At 44.9% G+C, this 26,518-nt stretch overlaps 1 protein-coding gene across 7 annotated transcripts in view; it reads left to right on the plus strand.

The window, feature by feature from the left end:
• The window catches only part of LOC120900155 (frizzled-2), a 59,344-nt gene extending 33,407 nt beyond the window's left edge, over positions 1-25,937 (plus strand). For all 7 annotated transcript variants that reach the window (XM_040306787.1, XM_040306785.1, XM_040306786.1 and 4 more), the window contains one exon: positions 19,814-25,937. In XM_040306787.1, coding sequence (XP_040162721.1) covers positions 19,874-22,192 — 2,319 coding nt within the window. In that variant the 5' untranslated portion in view covers positions 19,814-19,873 and the 3' untranslated portion in view covers positions 22,193-25,937. The remainder of the gene's footprint in view (positions 1-19,813) is intronic.
• The last annotated feature ends 581 nt before the right edge of the window (positions 25,938-26,518 follow it).

A 26,518-nucleotide genomic window follows, 5' to 3' on the forward strand; every position in this document is an offset into this window, starting at 1 on the left:
CAGCATGTAATATTAATGAACGATTATTCGTTGCATTTTTATGTTTGCTACTTTAATGAAGCAATGTACTTCTCTGGTTCTGTTTCAATCTCAATCTGTATCAAATCATCCTTATTTTGTTCACTGTTTAAACTAATTTAGAAAGTTCAGCACGGAAAGCACAACGGTGGCGCTTTTACTTTTTCACGCATTCATTACTCACTATTGTAGCGTGCTAAGGAAGATTGCGTACCGGAGATGGAATTGCATTTTCCTCGCATTTGCGCATTTGCATACGGAGCGAATTGTTTCCAAGTGAACTATCACCGGAAAGACTCACCAAAACATCATCGAGAGTCCGCTCGTAATGACTTTCCCTGAGGCCATCTCTCCGCGTCCATGGGTGAGCTGGGGAAACGCAGACAAGATTGTGGTGGAATCCGCTCTTGGGAGCTTGACACGATGATGAGGGTAGTACGCAAAAGAAGCAGACAAATGATTTCTGTTGCGTTCCTCGGCCGGTAGAGAGGAACTGAACGCTTACCGTCGGTGTAAGCGAAGCTGCGATTCGCCCGGGTTTGATCGGGGCAGGGTGCCGACGAGATACGGTTTGCTGCTGCGGTGCTGTAAGTTAAAGTTCCCTGATTTGTTTGTTTTCCTTATGAACGAGAGCTCCTAGAAGGTGTCTTCACACAAAACATGCCAGCCAATTCGAACAATACACACACACGCCAAACCGACGATCCCGTGTTGTAGCGCTTCAATGCTCTTCTTCCCTCGTATCCAACGATGGAGGCTTGCATGCTCGTAAAAGGTGTACCAAACGAACAGAAGAAACGGTTTGAGCATTCTTGAACCGACGCACCCCGAAAACGTAAAACTCTTCCTACTCTTAGCTCCTCTGGTCACGCCATCAGCGATTCAGCGCTGATCATTTAGGCAATTATTCGGAAGCCCAACGGTAATTATTTGCCGAGTTTATTGTTATCTTTAATACGCGAGTTAGTTAAATATTGATTTTGTGCTTTTCACGCGCCGTGTGCGTCTTGCGTGCTCATATCGTTGGCTGCACCCTCTTTGTTTTTAACAGTCACGGGGAGGTCGTTTCACGTTTCAAACGGCATTCAAGTTGAATCATCATTTCAGTATGAATGATTACACACCGCAAAGCTGTTAAACTTTGCAACATTTTGTTATAAAATTGTTTGACTTCTTGTTAGGTTTAAGACAGTTTCCTATCCAACTCAAGAGAGCAGTGCAGATGTTGTGGCTAAGCGCATTTAGTTCCATCTTTGCTTACAATACACACGTCATTTGGGACTTTACCTTTCGGGATGTTTGCTTTGCTTCCAAACAAGCATCGCAAACGAAAACAATAATTACACGACGTATACCCACACGCGCGAGCACATGCACAAATGCTTATCATCACCTCATCCCGTTTCGTGGCGTTTCGTTTTATTTTCACGTCTTGTTTCGTCGTCCTGCAAATTGTTCAGTTCGGTGCATAAATCGCCGGGGGGGGGGACATTCGAAACGGAAAGAGAGGTCGCGGAATGGGAAGAGTGCGTGCACAAGAAAGAGGAAGCAAAAAAACCGTAAATTATTTGCCGGTTTCCATCCATGCACTGCTCAGTTCTTTTAGCGATCCTTTAAGCTCAAGTGGTTCCACTCGTGGCTAGTGCGCTGTGCGCATACGACGTTGAGCGGTCGCTGCCTGGGTGGAAGCTGCACTTGCATAAAATTGTACTGGCACCGCCTACCAATTAGTGCAAGGTGCATATTTGGCGTTGATGGGCGTAAAAGGGGTTTCTTTCAACAGTCGATGCTCAACGAGAATCCAGTTGGTTCGGGGTGAACCGGCAGTCTGAAACGGGCAAGCTTCAGTCATTTTTGTATCCAGTTACCCAAGAAAATAACTATCCTCTTCGAATTGGAGCGATTTTACAATAGTAAAATATATACATAAGAACAATTCTACTTTTCTTTAACGCAACTTCTAAACTGTGACTACTCAACAAAACAAAAACGCAAGCGAAACTAGGAATTCCAGTTGTCTTATAGCAATATCGGATTGCTAATAAAAAAAATTATGTATACACCAAATGTTTTGTTTTGATCGCGCAAATCAGAACGAATGCTTATACTGAATCTGTATTATTGATCATTAGATTAGCATATAATTGAATTCATCACATCATAACCTCGGAGCCATATCACACGTAGATTGATGGTGATCATCGTTGTAGACCGAATCTGCATTATACAATACAAAACGATATTTAAAAAAACATGCATGCAACATAAGGCAAACCTCGACTCTTGCTAACGATTCTTTTCAACGCAGTCAGGCCAGGACGTCGTTTTTGCGTGTTTTGTTTATGCATGCTTTCATGCAAACACACAGCCCCACAGGAAAAAGCCACACACCACGGTGCGCGTCGTCCACCGTGCAATCATTTCTCACTCCAATTTTATCTCCCGCCAGGCCAAGCTCGATTGAGCGCACAGCCAGCAAGCTCCCCTGCTCGCATATGCCCCCACAGTTCTTCCGATCCGTGGTAGTGTTGGGGTTGGCGTACGAGATTTGGTTGCGCGTATCGCGAAGCCATAGCGCAAACCGTTCCGCGTCAGAACGCGCGCGGTGGTGGCAGCAGCGCGACCGTGGTGCGAACGAGCGACAGCGTGAGTCCGAGCATACGGCAGCAGTACGACGATGCTCGTTTGGTAGTAGGAGCGGGGGGGGAGGCTTGTTTATGCTGATGATGTAGCTGATGATGCTCATGATCGAGCACACGTCGTCTACAGTCACCGTGCTGCGTCTCGTTGCTGGCGGACGGGCGGATTTCGCTCTGTTGCTTTCTCGTTACGCTCCTCAGCTTAGTTCTGCCGGGTGCCAACGAAAATGCTAAAACAAACGACGTGTAATGTTTGCATTACTCATTCCCTTCCCCCGTGGTGCCAACGCTTCTCCGATAATCCTCTTCTCGTGCGTGCTCCCGTGCTTCCCGTGCGCTTCGCGTTGCTTTTTCTCGCCAGATCGTGCTGTCATTTCCAAGGCTGGAATTGGCCGCGTCTTCATCTCGCGCCGGGCGTCTCTTGCCGGCAAGCAGCTGCTTCCTTCGCTCGACCGCGCTACCAACCAACCTCGTTCGATGAAAAATTAGCATCAAATCAACTGTGAAGAGAATAACTTACCCGACCTTGCCTGCCCGATCTCTGCCTCTAGTAGCTTGGATAATGGTGGGTAGTTTCTCGAATGGCTGGATTTAGACTCGCAGCACACCAACACACACACACACGCCCAACGGATTGCTGTTTGCCGTGCGTGTGTTTTTTTATTCAATGTTTTTGTTTTTGAGAATTCAACCAATCCATGGGCCATTTTTTATTCCATTGGAGCGCAATCTAAAAATCAATCGACCCAATCGCTCGTTGAATTGGTTTGGGTCGGAGTAGCGTTGACTGTCATAATATTTTATTTCACCAATGCAAGATTTGAATGCGACAGCAGTGTCTCCACATTCATCGATCCGTTGCAAAGGCTACTGACAATGGAGCTAATAAATGGATGACATTTATCATACCAAACCAAGATGGTCAGAGGATAAGTGGCTACAACGGTTCAACGAAGTAAGAGAAAGACAGCATGAAGAACAAAGAAAGCAGCACACTACAATGTAAAAGACATAACGTTTTCAAAGCAGATAAATCTTGCAGTCTGTACTGTACACGCACACCTGAGCATGAAGGTTTACATTTAACCAAAGCTTTACAAGGTGCTGATTGCACGCTCGTAAACTCGGTCTCGGGCGGGGTACGGGCGAGGAAACGCAATGGAAACACGTACAGCGTGCGAAAGGAATAGTAAAACACAAACCAGGCATCTCCCGGACGGCAAGGATGTCCGATAGGGGGTAAAAAGTCCGTAAACTTGTCCGTCCAGTCCGCTGCGGGACTCCCTGAGGGCAAGCGAAGTTAAACGAGGCTGAATGATGCATACCAATTTGAGGCTGCTGCCAGGTAGGCACTCACACACACACACATGGCTACATACTGTTGAAACCTTGGTCCGTCTTCCAACTGGAGGGTGTCTGCAGCGCGCCACAAGAGTTGTGTGTTGCATGTGGAGTCGTGTCGGGCCTAGTCTGGGTTAATGAATTTTCACCCATCATATGGCATGGCCGTATCAGTAGTAGTGGTGGTACATGTATGACTTGTCGTTCTTCCCTGGCGTAAAACATACCTACACCGCGAACACAGGTAGAAAAAGGACATACACTTTCTCTCTGGGTTCCATGGATGCATACGCTACGATGTGGAATCCACGGGATATGACCGGAGCTGACTGACGACGCCTCGGTTGTAATCCCAAACACTTATTTGTCGCTGAACCCTTGCCCGCGGATGAACCCTATCGAGTGCACAGGCTTTGCCCCCCGGTCATCAGCTTCCCTGCGTAAGGTCCGGTAAAATAAATAAAATAAACACACCACCAAACTCCCCCGCTTGGCCAGCCTCTCACCATTCAACGGTCCAGAGGGAAGCCTTACCGGGAACGAAATGAAATCAGATATCCTTTAAACGCTTCCTCGTAGACTCTATCGCCAGCACTATCGCCGGAGGAAAGACGAAAGGCAAAGACTTGTCCGGAACGGTGTGGCGCGAACGTATGCCGCAATGTACAACAAGCAGCGTGTCGTGTTTGAAAGACAGACATCAGACCAAACACATCTCTCACATCCCGTGTTCAACGTTGTTCGTCTCTCCAGGCAGCCAGCCCAACATGAGCATGAGCATAAACAGTGCAATGACGGGCGGTGTCGTGCCGTTCATCGGAGATTTGTTTCTCGCCGAGGAATCCCTTCTCGGTTTAGTATGTCCGGCGCGTCCCGGGCCGGCTTTGGACCCGGGTCGCCGGTGTCTTTCGCCTCGTAGCGTCGCGCCACAGCAGAAGAACCACAAGACCACGGAGCCCTCCCGCTGTGCGTGTACGTTCTAGTTGTTTAACTAAGCGTCCCGATCAGGGCGATGGCGCGACGTCAACAAGGGAACGTCAAGAGCGGCGAACCACCAGCCCAGCATAAAACACAAGTGGAAAGAAGCGCACAAGACGCGCCTCGTTGGCATTCTTCTTCAGCCACAGTGGAGCGAGCTGCTTACGTGTACAGGTTTCTTTTCATGATTTTTTTTATGCTTTGTTTCCCACAACAGCAACAGTGGCGCATCAGTCCGCCAGTCCACAATATCCCATGCTGTTCTCGGTAGTGTCAGATTTGTTTTGTTTTGATTAAATATTCTTATTCGTGCAAGTTTTTCATCGTGTCGGTCGCTCCATACACCCGCTATGCAACTTGTTTTATTACAGTGCTGTAAGCTGGGGCCGGACGCATTCCTCCATACGATGCGGCCAGATCGGTGATAGCGTTTAGTGATTGTTCATCCTTAGTCATTGGGCTTATCGTAACATTCAAAATTCATTGTACAGAAAGCACACCATCCCATCGGAATTTCTCTCACCTGTTTACCGCGTTCCAATTACATTTGCTATGAATCTTTATGTTGGATTTTGAAATTGAAGAACTTGAAAATAGTCGAAACCATTTAATGCCATCAATGGAAGAAATATATGGCTTACCTCGAAGGTTTTAATTTTCACTTCCTACGCCATGAATTTGACCGAATGCGACATGTTATGATGAAACGAAGGATATAAATTGTAGAAAATATCGTTATTGAAATTCTTGTATTCTGATACGATCGTAAGGAATCGGAAAGAAGCACCACCATTAAAAAGCATGGCCAACACTGCGAGGGAGATTGTTCCAGGAAACAGCGTTGGCCAGCAACACAAACCAGCGGGCGAACTAACATTTTTTGGAAATCTGATCCGATCCGTTGAGGACGATGGCGGTAGAGACACCGGCAGCCGACAGGGAGAAAGAGAGAGAGAGAGAGAGATGGAAAGACTGGCGCGAAGGTCGACCGTAAAGCAGATCCGTGATGCTATATGGTGTGGAGGCAGAAATATCGCTCCGTGTAAACAGCACGCCACCACAAGCAAAGAAAAGGAAAAAGATCAATTGCATCCACGACCCCGAGACTTGCGTGGGACTGTCCCAGAATTGGGAATTCTACTGGCTACCTTTTTCTTCGCCTTTCTCAAATAGAATCGGTTAGTGTGTGCGTCTTTGCGGGCAACAACATCTGGTTGGTGGTTGGTGGTGTCCTTTTTTAACATCGATGCGCTTTGTTGGTTTTACACTGCATTACGGGGAGTGGTGGTGCTCGTGGGATGCTGTCACGAATGCAGGAGCCAGAGGCTGTGCTGCGAGTATAGCCAACGTCAGACGACGGTGCAATATTGAGAAACGGCTTCCCGAAACCCTTATCTACTCGGTTGCATCTTCTGCGGATCGATGACAACCAGGTATATCTTGCAATGGTGTGGTTATAGAGAGTTAGACTCATCGAGTATTTTCTACCTTTTCTCATTTTGTTGAAAGGCAACCTTACAAGCATTTCGTGAACTCGTGATTACCACCATGTAGTACCATGGTTGTGGTACACTCTAAATGCTGGAAATAAGGTGCCTTGACAAGCGAGGCGTGTTTTTCGTGCCATGTCGATTTGCAGTGCATTATATTCTGCTCACTGGTTCTACTGCAGTACACACCGAACTGTACCGAACTTATCCTAGCGCTGCAGACGAGCCATGTATTGTGCATCAACGCCCACACCTCAGCTCCTGTAAAGATGAGGAGGTAACAATTTTAAATCTAAACAGAAACATGATTTTGGTCCGTTCAAATACAAACCCCTGGCCAGTTAGATTGAACATTACCATCCACCGCACCCCGAAGATTGCCGTCGGCTCCAAGATGTCATATTTTGCTGTCCGTTGGTCAACTTGCACCCACGTAGTGGCGTAAGTATTAGACTACGATTAACGCGTTGCAATCTGCTTAAGAACATTCTCTAGCCAAGGTTTGTGATTGGAAAATGTTGATAATAGCTATTCTGCGGCAACGCGGCGACAAGCAGGCGGAAAGTTGTCGTTGGCTAAGCCGTCTGTGTTGAGCGTCATTGTTCAGTGTGGCGGGGTTCTGTCGCCTTACCTTTTCGTACCATTGGGCCATCGTATGACTGGTCTTTCCCTTTTACCCGGAAGCACACCCGCTGGGATTCTGCGACATGAGTGTTGTTTCTACGGTCCTAACATGAACGCCGGTGCTCGATTTCTTAGGATAGTCACTGTGAATGGATGTGGTAGACACAAGAGGCGACGGCAAAACTAGCAGAGTGCTCTCTAGTGGGGAAATTTAAAGGCAATGCTTCATCCAAGCGAATGGTAAGAATCCCAATCGACTACATTTTCTGTTCAAGTTGTCACACGAATCTGGCGTTTTTGGCGACATGGTTATGGTTGGTGAGCGCTGACGCTTCGTTACCACGTTAATTAACCACGTTTGTTGGGTTGCTTTCCTCGTTCGTTCGTCTGCCTGGATTCTTGAGTTGTGGACGCCGACTCGTTAGCTTTCGTAGAGCGTGAGTTGCTGCGGCTCCGGTCATTAACGCTCGACGCCCAAGCTGTGAGCTATCGAATTTCAGGGATCGCAGAAAATAAGAATAATATACCATGTTCGTCCTCGCCCCAGAAGGCGACGGTTGCATGTTTCTCGCGCCGTGTAAGTTGTGTATAAATTAAGGACACCGGTAACCCCAAACCCTCTCTGCTTGTTAGCAAAGCGAAACTCGAATGTTTTATTCTTGGGCCCTATCAATACATCTGCATTGCTTGGAAAAGCGAAAAACTGCCTGAAAGTATCAACATAATGTTCGCCCAGTGTTTAAATAAATATTTCATTTAAGTCGCTGTTTCATTCAAAACCGTTGTCTCCGTTTTTGTTGCTTTGAAAAAGAAATTCTGTGTCGAGCCACTTCTAAACTGTTTCATGCGAAGTGGATTTTTCCTAGCGAACTTACGGAGTGGTGACTACCTACCACCACACTAATCAAGTCTAATCTGCAAACAATCAGCTTGGCAACGCAAACTCCTTCAGCCTTTCTTTTGCTGTGCTACAGATATTGTTGAAAGTCAAATAATCTGATAGTCCACCAAATTGTCCCAGGAGGATAGGTGGTGGATCAGTGAATGGTGTACAGACATGCAGCAAAGAAAGTGGTAGACTAATCGAAAAAGTTTGTCTCTTTGATCGTTTGGGCTTACCGAAGTCCAAGAAAAAAAAACTAGAGTTAAAAAGTGGGAAAACTCCGCACCAAAGTTTTGCTGTACTAAGCTTTTAAAGTTATGTACAAAGTCCATACAAAAAAACAACAACGTTGATGCATTGATACATAATATGGAGGGAAAAAAGGAAAAAGAAATCTCTGTCCCACCCTCGGACTAAAGGAGTGGTGCAACTAGCGCACCAAATCCGGGGTATCATCGATGGAAAGGGAAAGGAGTATTTTTAAAGAAAAGTATTCTGACTGTCAAGCGCTTTTCACGACTGTCTTATGAAAGTTTTCAAATAAAAGACCTGTACCACAATTTGTAGATTATTTTTTCTGACAAATGTTTTGAAACGATACGATTATAATTAACGTTGCTGTTTGCCATGCTCTCGCTTTTGGTTGAAACTGTTCCCTAACCTTTAAGAAATTGATTGATTTGTATGAAGGCAGAATTGTGTGCTGCTTTCCTAGATTCTGAACAAAATCAATTTGAATGTAAGGAAATTTGATGTAGGGAGATTGATTGGATCATAATTTGAAGGCTACGGAAATGAACTTTTCCTGTCAGTGCTTATTCTTGATAGCCACGCATACGAAATAAACTTGATCGTTTTTTGCCATTGTCGTTAAATAATACAATATGTTTTATTTAGTGTTCGGCATTAGTTAAATGTATATGTAAACCCCTATTTTCAATCAAAACAACCTTATGTCTGTACTACAAGTTTCCTGCAAAATGTACCAATGCGTGTAGCAATCCCTCGTTTGTATTTTTGTATCTTCTTCTTTCCATATTCAGATTTTTATTCACCATGAAATCCGACTAGAATTATTCGTCGTGTTACATTTTCAAATTCAATTACACTTCCCAACCCATCTGTGTCTGAAAGACTCAAGCTTTCCTCGCTAAGACACTTATTTATGTGACATCAAACTAATTAATCTTTTTCATACCCATTTTGCTCCACTTCTCTCCTTCTCTGTGGTTCGACTTCATTCATTGTCTCCCCTGGTGGCCTTTTTCACAGGTACGCTTGCTGCACTATTCATCTCTGCCAAACTAGTGAAATAAATACGCCAATGTTTGGTCGACGATGAACCCAGAAACGGGCAAACTTTATTTTGCGCCATTGCTGCCAAAAGGTTGAATAGTATGTCTGTTGACTTCCGTTACATGCTACGATCCCGTCGTGCATTAACTGAAAGAGTATTAAGCCTGGGTGGACATTTAATATGACCGCCAATGTTGGTGGCCGGTTAGAGTTGCGTGTGTCCGCGTCGTCCCACACGGATATGATATACGCGTGGTTGTGATCGTAAATTAAATTGCCTTACCACACTGCAGTCCTGCACTCGTTTCGTTTTTCGTATCGGGACATCCTGCCAGATGTTGTATTATTTTATTTGCTTTGGTCAATTCTATCAATATCTACGAAGATTCTCCAAGAAAGTCTATTAGTTAAATAAATCATTCTTATATTAACTTATTGTTACAACTTTTCGCTAAAATACATATGACACTTAAACATAAACACATGCATAAAAGAATACAAGAATATACAGTACATTATTTCCGATAACAAAATATCTAAATATATCATATTGCTAATGCCACCAAATTTGAAAAGCAGAATCTACCAGAATGTGTAACGAGAACGAAATGAAACTTTTTAAATAAATTGCCTCAATATGTACATCACCTCCAAGTCATGCATAAAGTGTTACTGGACAGCATCTGTTCCGTGCGTTTTCTGATCGTACTACTGTTTCCTGCTCTCGTCTCGTATGAACACTGATACAATTCACTTCTTTTTTTCCCATTTGACGAAGAGGCAGACAAGCTCTCCACTCATCATCATCAGCATGTTCCAAGTAAAAGGTATATTAAAAATGCAAAATATCAACTTAACCGGAGCAGCGCGCGATGACAAAAATGGCCGAGCTTCAGATGGCAAAAAAGGCCAACTAGTAACGCAACATTCGCGTGTCTTCTCATGCTCTCGTGTATTAAACGAGGCGACGTGCGCGCCTTCATCATTGGGTAGGCCCGTTGCAATAGGAAAGACCACAATACCGACAAGGAAAACTTGGCGGAATGCACGTTCTCGTCTCGAAACGTCTCAAAATAAGAGAGAAAATATGAAAAAGCTAAAGAGAAAGGCAATGGGCAAACGCAAAGCACGGGAGTCCGTCGCGAGTGCATGTATAAATAAATTGTCATAAATAATTAAAATTTATTTATTTTACTTGCTCCGGTTTGCAACTCCGAAGGTTTGTTTGCTTTTGCGCGCGCCCCTACGGGAATTTTCCTGGAATCTTGTTGTGGCGAACGATGGCGTGAAGGGAAAGATTGCGGTGAGAATGACGCGCTCGTACGCAATCGAACAACGGCGATGCTATCAGTCTGTAGGGAAGCAGTACGAAGATGTGGTTGAAATCAAGTCATGTTAGAATAAATTACCCTCCACGGTGTTCAAGCCACTAAAGACTTGCCGTTTTACACCCGAAAAACCAAAACCATTGGAAAACACCATAAAGGTGTAGTAGTTTCTTCGGACACCGTGTGCACGCGTTGTTCTATACCATAAGGCTTGCTATATTACATGCACAAGACATATGGGAGAAGAAATCTATTGGAATCGTAAGTGGGATTTTTTTTTATTCAGAAGGAACAGCTTTGCCGTATTGGTAAATGGGATTTTATTAGGCATTGAATTGCTTAAAAAAATGTTTAATTAATGCACGAAGAATCCTGAAACTAGTTAGATTGTCAGACCTGCGTACTTTTCGTTAAACAGCGTCTGATCTGGTTTCCGGCCTGGGTGCTCTTAGCACTAAAAGTAAACTAATTTATAATGAAGACGGCCGCCTGACGACACTATCGATGATGTTTCCAGCATTGATTCATTTTATCGTGCATTGTTCAAAAGCCTAACTTTAAAACGATATGCTAAAAATCATTTCGAGATTTTAAAATATGTTCTATCTTATGCTTTTATATGACTTTGCAGTATATTACGGGAAGAATCTTAACGACGTTCTGTGGAATTTCAGTACGATGTGATGGAGATGGTGTCATTCCCTGCGATTGCCCATTAGTGTAAGTCAATATGACAACGTCAAACGAAACGCTCTCGCATTGATCCATTAATCGAGGGTTACGTTCTGGGGAATCGTACCATATGGGCCAGAAAAATAACCTGACTGGAGGCAGTTCCAAACAGGACACATGACACCCAGATGAGGGCACCCTTCTAGTTGTCGATGCTTGAATTTGCACCGCACCCATAATGCGTTCCTGTTTAATGTGTAGTCAAAGCGAAAGTGACAGTTTACATTGTCATGTGGCTTATTACGTACCACTTTTCAATGTTCAAACATCTTTGAGTGCAGGGTTTTATCCACCGTCCACCCGAAAACGTCAATCATACTCCAGCACGCTCGTTCTCATGTCATACACTCCCGATAAGCTGTGCCAAGAATGTTGTGAGATTTCTTTCAACATTTATGTCGCTGGTTCCGTTAACAGCAGTGGGAATCGTGAACGATGATGATGATGATGGTGATGAAATGTTTACCAAACGCCATGCTGGCTGACAGCATCCGATTTCCTGCAAAAGCGAGCGGTAGCGTCGATCATGTTTTTCCAATTTGGAAATAGATTACAGCAAGGCAAAAGCCGCATCTTTAGCTTCGCATCGGGTGGCTATCGAGGGCCCCCAGAGTTTTACATCCGCTGCATGAAGTCTTCGATTTCCGGTGACAGCAGACGTCGCGTATCGTCGAAACGGAACATCTTCGAGTTCCTGCGGAGCAGTGCCTCCGGTCCGGGCGAAGAGCACAGCACTGATACTGACTGCTGTGCCCGGTGTTTGTTATTGATTGGTGCAGTGAAAATTAAGATCTTAATAGTGTTTATCTAGCAGTTTCCCAAACAATTTTCACTTGTTATTTATCTTCCTGCACCTCCCATGCCACACTACAAAACGGTCCTATCACGCATGATTTCTCCGTATCGGTGCTTTTGCCTTGCACTATTTGCCTATTGGTGAGATGCGTTTTCTTTCAAATCTTTCCGCGCGATGGTCGCATTTCCGCGATGTATCTGGGTTTCGAAATGAAACACTCGGATGGTGGGTACATCGGACGACAAATGCAAATCGTTGTCTGTCCCTGTCACCGGTATGATGTTGATACGAATAGATCCGTCTTTGCCGTTGGGTGCTATTGTGTGCCGATGTACGATCACTACTACGGATACCATGGACGGTCTTTTAAGCACATCTTGATCGTAAAGTGTGCAGCTTGGGATTTCCTTATCACGCACATTCACTATTCGCCATCCTTCCGGTGGTCTCTCACTCGCGCCACACCACTGAGCAGCTTCTTTCCGGCAAACAGCAGCGTGCGCACTTAAGAAAGCTATATCAATGTCGGCAAACAAGCGCACCACATGCACCTCGGACACAATGTCAATGTTTGCCTATAGGCGTATCCCACAGTAAACAACTGCTGCATGTTTCACAATCGATGAGAGGTTTTTGCAGGAGATTTGCACTACTTTACTGCTGAAGTCTGTTTTCTTTGCCTTACGAAAGTCAAACAGAGTGTGTTTAGCAGAACGAAGAAGGGAAAGATTGATGAACTAAAATGTTTTTTTTTTCAACTTCAACGTCTACGGGACACCTTACCCGTTGGACCTTATTCACATGTACCATTAGTAAACGTAAAACATCGACACCAACCACCGTTCAAACCATTTTCACACAGGATATGGGCTTGCGTCTGTTGACTATTTGCAAACAACTGCCTTATTTTATCCAGTACCTTCACAAAATTGGTGTTGAAAAGTCTGAAATTATTATTAATTACCATCTGTCGTTACACTGGAGCATTTTTCTCCCCTACTACGCTATGGCGTGCCCAGTTGCCTAGACGCAACGCCGTACCCCGTCTGGGTGCGAATAATTTCGCTACGTCTGGTACTAATTTCTTGTCATCCGGCTGCCTGCGAGACTCGTATGGTGTGAGAGATAATGTGTGTATGTGTGTTGTTAAGAAAAGTGGCGAAATCTTTTTTCGCTCTCCGTTCGACCACGGACAAAAAAAATAAAGGCATGAAAAACGCTTCGTTCAATATTTTCACGCTATGTCAATCATCGCACACATCATCTCGCGGCCACGGGGTGTTCCTATTTTCTCCGTTGCGGCACGTTCCCGTCACGTATGGGGAGGCCAGCCACGACTGCGTACGTCGATAGGTTTATTTGTCTGACTGAACAGACCCTAGCAGCAGCGTCTGGGTTGAGCGTTAGTCGCGCACGGAGGTTGTGTGATGCGCTAAGCGAGGAAAAATTAGACTACAATTTACCAAAAAAAAAGAACAACGAACACCAAGAAAACACACACTCCCTCCCCACCAATAACGTTGTGGTGATGTTAAAAAAGCAAATCTATGTGGTTGAAAATATTGAAAATGATGGAGAACTAAAATAAACAGAACAGGGCAAAGAATGTCGACCTGAAAGAGAATACACATATTTAAACAGTCGGCACCGTGGCAGCTTCCGTAGCTTGTATCAATTTGAGGCAATACTTTAAGAAATCTTTGTCTATATTTTCTGGTTTGTCACGCGAACACACGACCACGAGAATCGCTATCGTCTAGCACTGGGGCAATGAGTAATTCTACATCACAATACGATATTTTACAGCACAGCACCCAACAAAATGTCGTTATTGCTGGTCACTGTTTTTTTACGAGTGAGAGGCTGATTTTGTCTCCAAGCTGAACTTGAAAGTAGTAAAAAAAAAACAAATTTTAGCAATTTTTCGACCTACCGCAGCTCCATCAACAGCGAACTGTAAAAATTTGCACCTCACGCGAAGTGTTAGCTTTTGCCCACGGAGGCGTGAACAAATTAATGTCGCACTGTGTCAAATCTACCGATCGTTCCAACGCGATCGTTCGATTGTTAACTTGTTTTAAAATCAAAATGAACATAACGTCGTGTACTTTATGCCCGCAAGCGTATATCTATAACACTTGGCATCATTTCGAAGAGTTGTTGTGTTTATTTTGTATTTTCATGATTCGGTTTTTTTTCTTTTTTCCTTGTAACCCTTTATCCAAATTCTATGCCCGATTGTGAATGCGTCAATATTGACCGGCACACACGACGACTGTCGACAGTCCCCGGCCGGCACATAGCACCTTTCGAACATGAGCGCAGGGAGGGAAACGAGTGTAAAGCTGCTTGTGTGTACCTATTACATTACTCTCGATTGAATTGCTGTAGGCTAAACGGAATAGGAAACTAAAACCATATGTGTGGGACGTCCACCACACCAGGTATGCTAAACAACTGACACATCAAGAACGATTGTTTGGTAATCGTGCCTTCCTTACGCGTGTATCGCAATTGCGTATCGATTTTATATTTCCCTGCTTTGTTGCTTACAATCCCCACCCGCTTAAATCGAATGCTGCTGCTGTGCGACGCTCATTCCACCTTAAGCTGTTGGAAGATTCAGCGATAAACGAAGAAATGGCAACATGTTCATGATTTGCCTGATAGTAGAAGAATTCCGCAAAACGGAAGGAGACAATATGCAATATGGTTTATCAACTATCTTTACACTCGATTCTCTGCTCATAACACCGCCGTTAGGGGAAGGAACAATATTTTGCTCGATAGTATTGGTGGTGGCTTTTCGTTCGATCCGTCGCATGGAATTCTGTATGAAGCTTTATTGCGATGACATTTCTTCTACTACGTTCTACTCATACATATGGATACCGTAAGCAATTTGAACGACGCTTGCTTGCCGAACCTTCGTTTCATCGATCGGCCGGTTGGAAGTCAATTGATTCTACTTCAATAAAATTGCTCAAGTCTCGCCCCTTTTGGTTGAACCCAAGGGCCCACTAGCATTCGCTCGCGCTCGCTGACGTAGTGTCGATAGCCATTACCGAAAGTTTTCAATTGTGTTTTGTCTGGTTTTTTTTAAACAAATATTTTCTTTTTTGTTACTGCCATTGACAATCGTTGCCCAAGAAGGTCATCGCAAGCCGATTGCTCCGGCTTGCTGTCAAAATATTTATTGGACACTGTTACGCTGCCAAACGATCAGAGCGCGAAAGTGTGATGATCTTGAAGAATCACTAACGGATGAAGCAAAGTGGCAATGAGCAAAGTCCGCTTCAGATGCAGCTTTTTCCAACGTGCTTCTCCACCGCACATACCATTTACCTCTGGCCTGTAGTTGGCCCATAGTTAAAGTTAATCGAACATCATCGAGTGTACAGCGCACAATCTACGGATGCGGTGGAGATGCAAAATACCAAATTGCCCACGCCAAGCGGACGCGATCGTGAATTTAATCGATGATGCCAGCCCACGGAGTCGCTTAAGTAATTGATTGGAAAATAAATATAAACAAATGACACATTCGTCGCCATTCGTGTGACCCCTTTCCTGTGCAGCCCATTTATTCCCTGCTTTTAATAGCCCGGGCGGACGGGCTAGTCCCAGAGGGGATGATCGAATATTGACGCCATGGTGACCCGTAAACACTGCACAACGCGCCACAAGACCAATGAGAAGAGTGCATTAAAATGCAACGAGGTGGACGAATTGTTCCCGGGCGTCTTCTATGTGGGTTACCCAACAAACTGGCGCAGATTCATAAACTTATAAATTAAAATGCAAATAATCGACGCACGATCGAACGCACACACACTCACACACACTGACACCATCTGAGTGTTGTTGATGTTGGAGATTTATGTAGTGTACACGGGTATAGTATGGATTGGAGCACATGTCGTCGGTGTGTTCTTTCCTTTTCTGTTATTTTCTTGTTCATTATTTTCCCCTTTCTTCATTTTACACAAATCTGTCCCATAAATTACCCCCGCATGTATGTATGTACCTTGGAAAGTCAGAAAGTGGTGGAATGTACGACAATCTCGTTGCTCTAGACTTGTGAAACAGAGAAAGAGAGAGTGTGACAGAGAGAGAGAAAAAGCAACCACACAACGAGCGGGGGCTCAACTGCAGGCTCCTCCGCAATCGCTAACGAACCGGGGCGACACACACTTCTTGGATCACAAGAGCGGACCCCTAGTACGTCGAGAGATATTCAACATTTTTCTTTATAAACAGGTTGTCAGCGGGACAAGATCTGGTTCCCGGCGTTGGGAAACGATAAATTTGAATAACAACAAGCGCATTGCGTTGACCTGCTGTTGCTGCGCCCAGAGGTGTTGCGTTTCGTTGCGATCATTGCACGCAAAGTACGATCATACGCAAGCTGCGTAAAGGTTCGACGATCAAGCTAGGTTGCGGACAAGGTGAATCATTCGAGTGGCAGTTTTCTGTGCTCGGGCATACTTTTACATTCGTCTAATTTAAAGTCACGGGTTTCTTCACCCGTTATTTCATTTGCCAAAATGAACAACAAAGCTTTTTAGACTTTTTTGTTATTCCAAATAGTTTTGTGAGAATTTAATGTTGTATTTACAGCTTCGTCCTGTAAACACACCGTACCTACCTTCTATTCTTGCTGTAAACAATCCACCCTCGTGTCAATCGATACACCCATTGGTTCGAGTTAGTTCGGTTAACTCGCTCATGTGACCCTTTCACTTGCACTACCACCACGATGCCGGACGATCGCTAATGTTCGTCCACGGCTGGTACGTAAACTAATTCAATTCTATTCGTGGCGAACTGAGCATAATGTAAACGGTAGCGGATGTCCCTACGCTCTGGTTGGTGCTCGTTTTCCGGCTGTTCCCTTTTTTTAATGTTCCGTATTGCGTTACTTTCCGGACTTGGTCGGTCCCAGCGGCTGCAAAACCAGCGCGTCTATGTGCATTTGGATTATTTGGTAATTAAAATGCAATTAACGCTAGATATTTTGGGGTTTCCGAGAAAGATCTAGGGAAATGTGTGTGTGTATGTGAACAGAGAAAGGGCGTAAACAAAATTGATTGTAATTCAATGTTTGTGAAATAATTCAGTTGCACGTCTATGAATCATTCCTCGTTCGTTTAATCTATTAACATTGTAAATATGAAATGTATCATTCAACCGAGGCTGCTCAGTTTTGGTAGAGAATTAAATATAAAGAATATGCAATTCATAAGATTTTAACCATTTATTGCTCGTTGCACTCGTATTCCTTCCTCAACATTGCAACATAAAACTATTTCGTTCGACTAGAAACAATTTAACGTTCTTTTCGAGTGTAATATGCAACAACCAACACTAAAAAGTAAAATCATTCCAGCGTATAGCGCATCTCCCTGCTTCTAGTGTAACATTGTGTACATTTCCGTTGAAGTCTGCATGATATACACGGTCTGCTGCACTGCCCCCGATGCTAGCCACTTCCAGATGCAGTTGTTTGTTTGCGTTCATGTTTACTCCATCGCACTAGAACTAGCTTGTCTGTTACTCGTACCGTACCTGAGTGTGCTGGTGCAGGACAGAAACATAGCGACTAGTTGTGTATTACTTTCCCCACCGTGGTAGACACATCTGCAGCAGCATTCGAACAGCATCTTCCGTTAGCAGCAGAGCCAGTTCGGTGTCTGGTTTGATTTTGACAACCTCCTCCTCGGTTTGTTATTCCTTCGCACACACCATTCCTACAGATGCTTCTTACCGGCTATGCAATGCACACAAGTGCAGGTTGGTCTCGTCCCCGCAGGAGAACCCCGAGTGGTGGCAGTGGCCAAGAATGCTGAAAGACAAACAACGTCGGATACCCACGCGCAAGTTCGATAAAAATAGTTTACAGATAATAAAATTTAATGCTCTCCTTCTTTTCTAAACTGTCTGCTACCGGTTCAGACACATCGACTCGATGAAACATATGAGTTTGAGCCCAAGTTACCCGAGCACATGCAGTAGCAGCAGCACACCCCATCCAAATGTTCCGTCCGTGACACACCATCCGTTTAATTTTCGTTCTTCCTTCGCGTAGTGAACCGGATGACATATGCTTGGGAATATGTATATGTACGATGGCAGATTCACCTGAACACGAGGCCTAATGATAGACACGCCCAGTGGAGAGGGAGAGAAAGAGAGCGAGAGACGTTGCGAATAGGTCGTTATTGATCACTTCCTGTTGTCCCTTATTTTAGCTCAATCGGCACGAGCAAAAGATGTACGGTTCGCAAACATGGGCTTAGAAAACGCTTGCAAAAATATGGTTTCAATGAATATTTGCGTTCAAAAATTAATGTACAAATGGTTTTTGCGTTGAAATGGTTCCCTGCTTCACGATACCAGGGGGGTAATTGTAAATATATACACAGTTAGAATCACACGAGCGGCAGATCTCTGGCTGAGTAACACTCAAACCCCCGTTTGACATTTGCTCTGCTGCGCATATGTTGCCGAGGAGACTTCCACATGATTAGATTACCGTGATCGAAGGGAGGTTTCTTTGCACAACATGAATGACGGAATGACGCGAAAACATGGGATAAGAAACTCCAAGTGTCAACCTTTAGCAACACGCTAGCGCACAGGTTGACGCTACGACACCTATCAATTGTAAGCGAAAAATCAGCTTTATCGATGCATAAAGCAAACGAAGCAAAAACGGCCAAAATGCAAAGAAAACTCTTGGCCCAAACCACACATTGGGTGGCAGAAATCTGATACAGTGATGGTAACTTAACGCCCCGGCGTTTTCTACACAAAAACTCGCTTGAGTCCGCACCTTTAGGAGAGGGACAATCTGCGCAAGTGTCCCCTCAACACCTTCTGGGTGTATCGAACAGCTTACCCGTAAGGCGACACCCAGCTTGTGTAATAATTTTAACGCCTTTCAAACACTTCACCCTAAGCGGTCGGTTGTCTGTTCCGCAAGCGATTATGCTCGCTTTTTGTTCTCCTCCGAGATCCCCAAGAGAAGCCGTACAAAGACCCGTCGTCTTCCGAGAATCTGCTTCTTGGAGCAGTAATACACACGATGCAATAGTACACGCGCATAGGACTGCTTTCGCCACAGGCGGCTTCAGCTTCCCATTCACCCATTGGCATGAATTGGTTCGTAAGTCAAGCGGGCACTCATCACTTTCAGAGGCGTCGGTCGATAGGGAAGAGCACATCATTCCTACATTAAACAATTGTACCGTTTAATCGAACCAAACCCTTTTCTGGTATAATTCCGAAGGAAGTGTGGTGGACCCTTCTGTATAGAGTCACTTATACGTTGCCGCTAACGTACGAAAGGATGTTACTCGTACTGAACCCAACTTCACTTAGTACATTTGCTCTTGACATTCATATGCCCTGTTGTAAGGTAGGTTAACGGAGATAAAGCAGCCGTTTAGTTGCCGTATCTGGCAAAAGAAGCATTTTTCGTTTAATGTTTGCTGCGAATTTGAATTCGTATGGAAGCAAACAACAGCATATGAGCTAAAATCGCAAACGATGGAGCATTACTCAAATGTCAATTTGTCGTGCCAATTTTCTGTGAATTTTGTAATACTGTCGTAGATTTTTGTTTTGTTTTAATTTTCACCCACTGATGATTGTTTTTTTTTCGTCTGTTTTAATTTATTCTACAGAATTCTACGCTTTGTGTACGCAACGAGAGCAAGAGAGAAGCATTACTGAACAACGCCCGAATGCAATTAGTCGTCGTATATGTAGCACGCACCGCTACGGAATGTTCAGCAGCACGATGCGGACAATCTAGCCGACCAAAGACCAAAGGGAAAACGGGATTTAATCAGCTTATCGAGCAATTGAGCAATAAAAGCACCAGCAGAGTGTGCGACAAGTGCACGAAGCTACATTATCGTGAAGTAGCGATAGAGCGCCTGCCAGAGTCACAATCCAGACAAATACAACGTAACGCGTTTGGCGAACATACAGACACAATGGCACTGGTGCGAAGTAAACACAGACGGCACACGGTGCGAAGTACACTGCAACAGACCGTTGGAGTACGCTGTGCAGTAAGCGTACTGCCGATACTGCTGCTCATGATCAGTGGGGTAGCGGAATGTAGCTATCATTCCGGTGTCAGCCCGATGCCGCACGTACCTGCCGTGCCGAAAGATCCAAATTCGCGGTGCGAAGAGATCACCATTCCGATGTGCCGGGGCATCGGTTATAATTTAACCTCGTTTCCGAACGAGATGAACCACGAAACGCAGGAGGAAGCCGGCCTGGAGGTGCACCAGTTTTGGCCGCTGGTAGAGATCAAATGTTCGCCGGATCTGAAGTTTTTCCTTTGCTCGATGTACACCCCGATCTGCATCGAGGACTACCACAAACCGCTGCCGGTGTGCCGCAGCGTGTGCGAGCGGGCCCGAGCCGGCTGTGCACCGATTATGGAGTCGTACAGCTTCAACTGGCCGGAACGGATGGCTTGCGAAAATCTGCCCGTATCGGGCGACAGCGACAACTTGTGCATGGAGATGCCGAGAGAGGAAGAGCATGGCGAAGACCGCGGCGCCGGAGGGTCGTCGGGCGGTGGTAGCGGTAGCTCGGGACACTCTGGCAAGCCGACCCGCAAATCGCACGGTGGCAGCGGTGGCCAGAGCAGCGGCGGCGGCAATCAGCAGAACAACAAATGCAAGGGCAAGAATTCAAAAAACTGCCAAAATCCCCCAGGGGAAAGAACAAAAGAGTGCATGTGCCGGTGCCGGGAGCCACTGGTCACCCTGGGGAGGGAAAGCAGCACCACAACACTACTGCACCATCACGGCAGCCTAAGCAGCAACCAAAGTGTCGAAAGGGTCGGCGACGTGCAAAACTGCGCGATCCCGTGTCGGGGGGCGTTCTTCACCCAGGAGGAAAAGGACTTCGCCGGCATCTGGATAGCGCTGTGGTCCGGCCTCTGCGGCATAAGCACTCTAATGACACTGACCACCTTCCTCATCGACACCGAAAGGTTCAAGTACCCTGAGAGACCGATCGTGTTCCTGTCGGCGTGCTACTTCATCGTTTCCTGTGGCTATCTCACGCGCATCTTTCTCGGCCACGACGAAATTGCGTGCGACGGGAAATCGATCAAGTACCCTTCAACGGGACAGAGCTCCTGCACCATGATCTTCATCATGATTTACTTCTTCGGCATGGCCTCCTCGATCTGGTGGGTGATCCTGTCGTTCACCTGGTTCCTGGCGGCCGGCCTGAAATGGGGCAACGAGGCAATTTCGAAGCATTCGCAGTACTTCCATCTTGCCGCATGGCTCATTCCGACCGTGCAGACCGTCTCGGTACTGCTGCGGCCCGCCGTCGATGGTGATCCCGTGGCGGGGATTTGCTACGTTGGCAACACGTCCGTCGAAAATCTGAAGAACTTTGTGCTTGCCCCGCTCTTTATGTATCTCGTCGTCGGCACCACCTTCCTGATGGCCGGGTTTGTATCACTGTTCCGCATCCGGTCCGTGATCAAGCAGCAGGGCGGTATCGGTGCTGGCTCGAAGGCAGACAAACTCGAGAAGCTGATGATTCGGATAGGCATCTTCAGCGTGCTATACACCGTACCGGCAACGATCGTCATCGGCTGCCATCTGTACGAGGCGTCTTACTTCGAGGACTGGATGACGGGCCTAACTTGTCCGTGCAAGGTAGCGCCCGGGCTGCGGCAGAAGCCGCTCTACTCGGTGCTCATGCTGAAGTACTTTATGGCACTGGCCGTCGGCATCACGTCGGGCGTTTGGATCTGGTCCGGAAAGACGGTCGATTCGTGGCGGCGGCTCTGGAGAAGACTGTTCGGTTCGCCGGATCCTACCGGTGCAGGACAGGTGCTTATTAAGCCACGGCCACCACTGCCCCAACCGTACGCCACGTCCGGCATCGGTGTACCTGGATCGGCGGCAGCTTCCCTGCTGGCCACCCCGTACACGCAAACCGTAGGCAGTGTGGCTTCCACCAGCCACCACCACCTTCACCATCACGTTCTCAAGCAGGCACCGTTGAGTCACGTATGACCTGGAGATATCGGCGGCGCATCTACTTTAACTGCCGGATCCGGATCGGTCGTAGATCCGCGCGCCGTCTCAGTCGTTGTTACGCTGCCCGGTCCGCAACCGGGACAAGCTCTCAGCGATTATGGTCCGATATAGTTGACCGTTCGACCAGATGCGGCAACTCGAAGAATACCACCCAGCAATCTAAGTGAACTGTGAAACCCGTATCGGCTCTCATCCCTTCCATTTTCACCGATTCGCTGCTGGAAGGCGAAACCGTTTGCTCCCAGGGATAGTAGTCCAGGAAGGCGGCGAGAAGGAACGTTTTCGTCCTACGTGGCCAGCAAGCTGGTGGTGATGGTGGCAAACGTTAGCAATGGAGCCGACCGGGTGTGAAATGGAGCGTGAAAGCAATTCTTAATAGTATTAAAATCAACTCAACTCAAATCGATACTACTTCTATTCTCGTGCATACAAGGCACGAGCCAGACTAAAATGCTATCACTGACGATCACAACACCATAAGCTATCATTACGCTCTATCTACCTTATCCGTAATCGTGCGCATCATGCCCCCATACACATGCATAACCTACATTTAAAGCTCCTTATGAATAACTTATCCGACAGGCAGGCATATTGTAAGGACAGTTCAAGCTAGCGGCTCTCTTTCTAGTCGATGATGAGGATAGTAGTGGAATAGTGTTTTAGAGATGGTAAATAGATGCATTGTTCGTGGAGATGTATGGAGTTGCGGATGTTTGTAAGTTATATTTTATACATAGAGCTAAACACCCCAGCAAACGTAAGCAGAGGAACGTAACAAAACAGTGCGATAATATTGTACATGGGGAAGAATGTCTACGGTGTGCGATTGATTCGCAGCGAACAAAGTAAGAGGGAAACAGCACACAACAGAAGGAAACACAATTGACAATACCTTTTCTCATTCCTATGCCGATGAAATAACTCAAAAAAAAAAATACAACAAATGCAAATCCCCCGTTTACACAACATGCATGTGTAAGAAGCCAAGGCAACGTTTTATACCACTGCCGCCAATATTTAGTTTCGTTCAGACACTCGAACACCTTGCACCACCAAGGAGGACATTATTGGTGTGTCGCAGAGTGCCGCTTCTAGCAGCGACGACGACGAGCAACTAACTACCGGTGAACCCTCTCTTTCTAAAATGGTGCATTTTGATGAAACTTTTATACGTAATTAGAATTAATTTTAAATGCTTTTCAAAATTGAGCAACTTATATACCCCATCGTAGATTGGAAATAATTAATCAATCCCCCCTCCCCAACCTCCTTTTTCGGCCCACATAATCGCCGATCAATTATATGCAGCATATTTGCAAATTATCAGCATCCCATTTAGAGTATCTACTCTGTGTTTTCGTAGAGTGTAAATCATCCAGCAGTCATCAATGCATTCAATTCAATTGCTAGAACTGGTTTGCACACGAACGCTGCAAACCCAAAAAAGAAAACGCTTCAAAATCATTATACCGCTTCGAATTTCCCGTTTCCTCTGTATCGGTGTGAGAATTAGCCGTAGCCGGTGTTGTACAGTTTGCAAAAGTATATCTGCACGCTATCGTTTTGTTTACGTTTGTTTTTGTTTCGTTTGTAGTGGGATTTAGTTGCTTCATGTATGTGTGTGTATGTTTTTTTTTAACTTTCTCCACATTCATTTGCCAATTTTCATACTCGTCCAGTGCAAGTTTCTCTCAGATTGCCATATAAAAGTCACACCCTCGGCAACCTTTGCTCCCCCTTTTTTTAGCGAAGGGTTGCAAGTGACGGTTAAGAATTACGGTTAGATTTTAAGTTAAGCAGAGGTTGTATCACCTGCTAGCGGTGTGCTGATACTGGTCGGGCACACGACATTATCCAGTGTCCTCGCCCATGTTTTCTATTAGTTTGTTTTATGTTGCATTATTTTTGAGTTACACTTTTTTGTTACCTTTTATTTCCTTTTTCCGATTACCCGTCGTACTACAAATCAGTGTTGTGTCCTGCTTTGTTTCAATGCAATGCTTAACAATAGAATAGACACCGGTTCGCATCCAGCTTCCTACGGTTCACAGCAACCAGCCGGCAATTGTTGGCTTCGGGAAGTAAATCGGTTAAAGTGTACATATCAACCAACTGCAAGGGCGCGTATACATTCATGCATTTTTGTATCTCGTTGTCCCCCTCACCCCCTTCCCCTCAAATCTTTAGTTTCATAGCCAGGAAGTAGGGCAAAGGGATATTTAAACATAAACGGCCGAGAAATGAGAAAATTAAGTGTAAATGTTTTGTAATTTATTGTCATCGTTGTTGGATGCCCATCATTGGGGGAGATGTGGTATCGATCGTGTTCGATTCGTGTTAATACCTCGAGCGCTCGAAGATCGCTTACCGAGCAATCTCAGCGCGTAGGCTCCACGACACGACAAGTGTAATCGCTTTTGTACAGTACAGTGTATAGATATTTAGACGTGTAAGCTAAACGAAACGAAGGCAGAACAATAAGGTGTGAACGGAAACAAACAAAAACACATCACATGGACGACCGGGGGAGGCCGTATTAGTATCGTGCAGAAAGAACCAAAATAATGACACCTTTTTCCAATGCAGCTAAATAAACGGACTTCACAACTGTTTCCTTAAGATCGGTGACAAAAAACAAACCCCTAATCACAAATGATAACTTGACAAAAAGCAATGGAAAACAACTTATCTATCGATCGATTGTGTGGAAAAATTATTCGGCAAATTTATTTCCTCAACCACAACAGCCAAACTGTTAACGTAGGTGCAGAATGGGCTTAGCGCGTGTAGTAGAACAGGGAAAACCAAAGGCATCTAAGGCTCTCCTTTTTTTATTTAATCCCTGCAACAGCAGCTCTGTCCAAACTGTGCCGCCTGGCAGCTAGGGAAAGAAGAGGAAAGAACACACATTAACAGTGATCATGCACAATACAATGAATGGGACGAGAATATCTAATAAGAAGGGATATTGTTTTGCGCGAAAAGGTTCAACAAACGTTAGGACACGGAAGAAGAAGAAGAAGAAGAAACATTTACAAATAAAGGAAATTTTTTAAAAATATCTGGTTTTAACAGATACATAGACTGTATACGAATATTGTTCATTTACTGCGTTGACGAAAAAAAGTAAACCGTGCGATCGCCAACGGCAGCTACACTTTACAGGGTCACCGAAATCAAACGAACGGATCCTTATGTTTGCACCTCTGTGTTTGACGATACACTTGCAAGCAATGCCAAGTGTTATATTTTGTTCTCTAACAGTCTTGTCAAATTCGTTTGGTTTCGGGGACAAATGTTGAAGGCGTTACTGCTGTATACACACATACACACACACAAATACCGTAACAGCGTCCAATCAAAGAACGAGCGAAACCCAGGACAGTGGCCCAGGCATGTGTCGCATATGAGGTAGTCGTAAATCAAACACACAAAATAACAATTGTTTATGGGTGTTAGGATTATTTGCCATTCTACGGCAAAACGGGGCCCCGACGCAGGCACGTGCGAGAAACTTATAAATATTAGGCGTTTAGATAAAAAAAAAAACTAGCCTGCGTCACACAGAATACAATCCTTTTTTGTAGGCTGAGAAACAAGTATATAGAGACAGCAGCAGGGGGTGAAGAGTGAATAAATGATAAGTCAAGAAGTGCACACAAAACAGAACAAGAAAATTGAAAAAAAAAAACGCGCAGTAAAAGCTACTATTGTAAGACAACCTCTTATACAGTGGAAACAAAAGCATATTTTTAATTGTTTAATAAATTATTAAAATAATAAAAACATGATGTGGTATTTCCTTTTTTTATTTTTATTTTTATTTCATTTAATATTGTACCTTGCTTATCACTTCGTACGTTAGATTGTCGGTTCGGTTCGAACGTTTTAATGTCCTAATCTAGCTAACGTACCACTCATATCGTTCTGTTTGTTTTATATTTCTATATACAGTGGTATACATGAAATAATCTCCATCCTTACATAGTTTCATTTTAATTTTTAATTTCGTTCTTATGAAGATGGCTAAACTATATTGTAAAAAAATCTTTGAAGTAAGAATTGTGTACTTTTAAACAATAACTAAACTGCAAAAGCTCATAATATCACAAATTATTACAATATACTCTTATCTCACTATATATAAAATAGAAAATCGCCGCAATGACGTGAGAGTAAACATTCAGCGAGAGAGAAAGAAAGTGGTGAGAGCAGAGCTCTCTTAGCAACGCGCGTTGCTGCGAAAGGACTTGCTCCATGCACCACTGCTAGCCCGCAAGTAATGAGTGCAATGGTTAC

The sequence above is a fragment of the Anopheles arabiensis genome, chromosome 3, assembly GCF_016920715.1.
Source record: "Anopheles arabiensis isolate DONGOLA chromosome 3, AaraD3, whole genome shotgun sequence".
NCBI lineage: Eukaryota > Metazoa > Arthropoda > Insecta > Diptera > Culicidae > Anopheles > Anopheles arabiensis.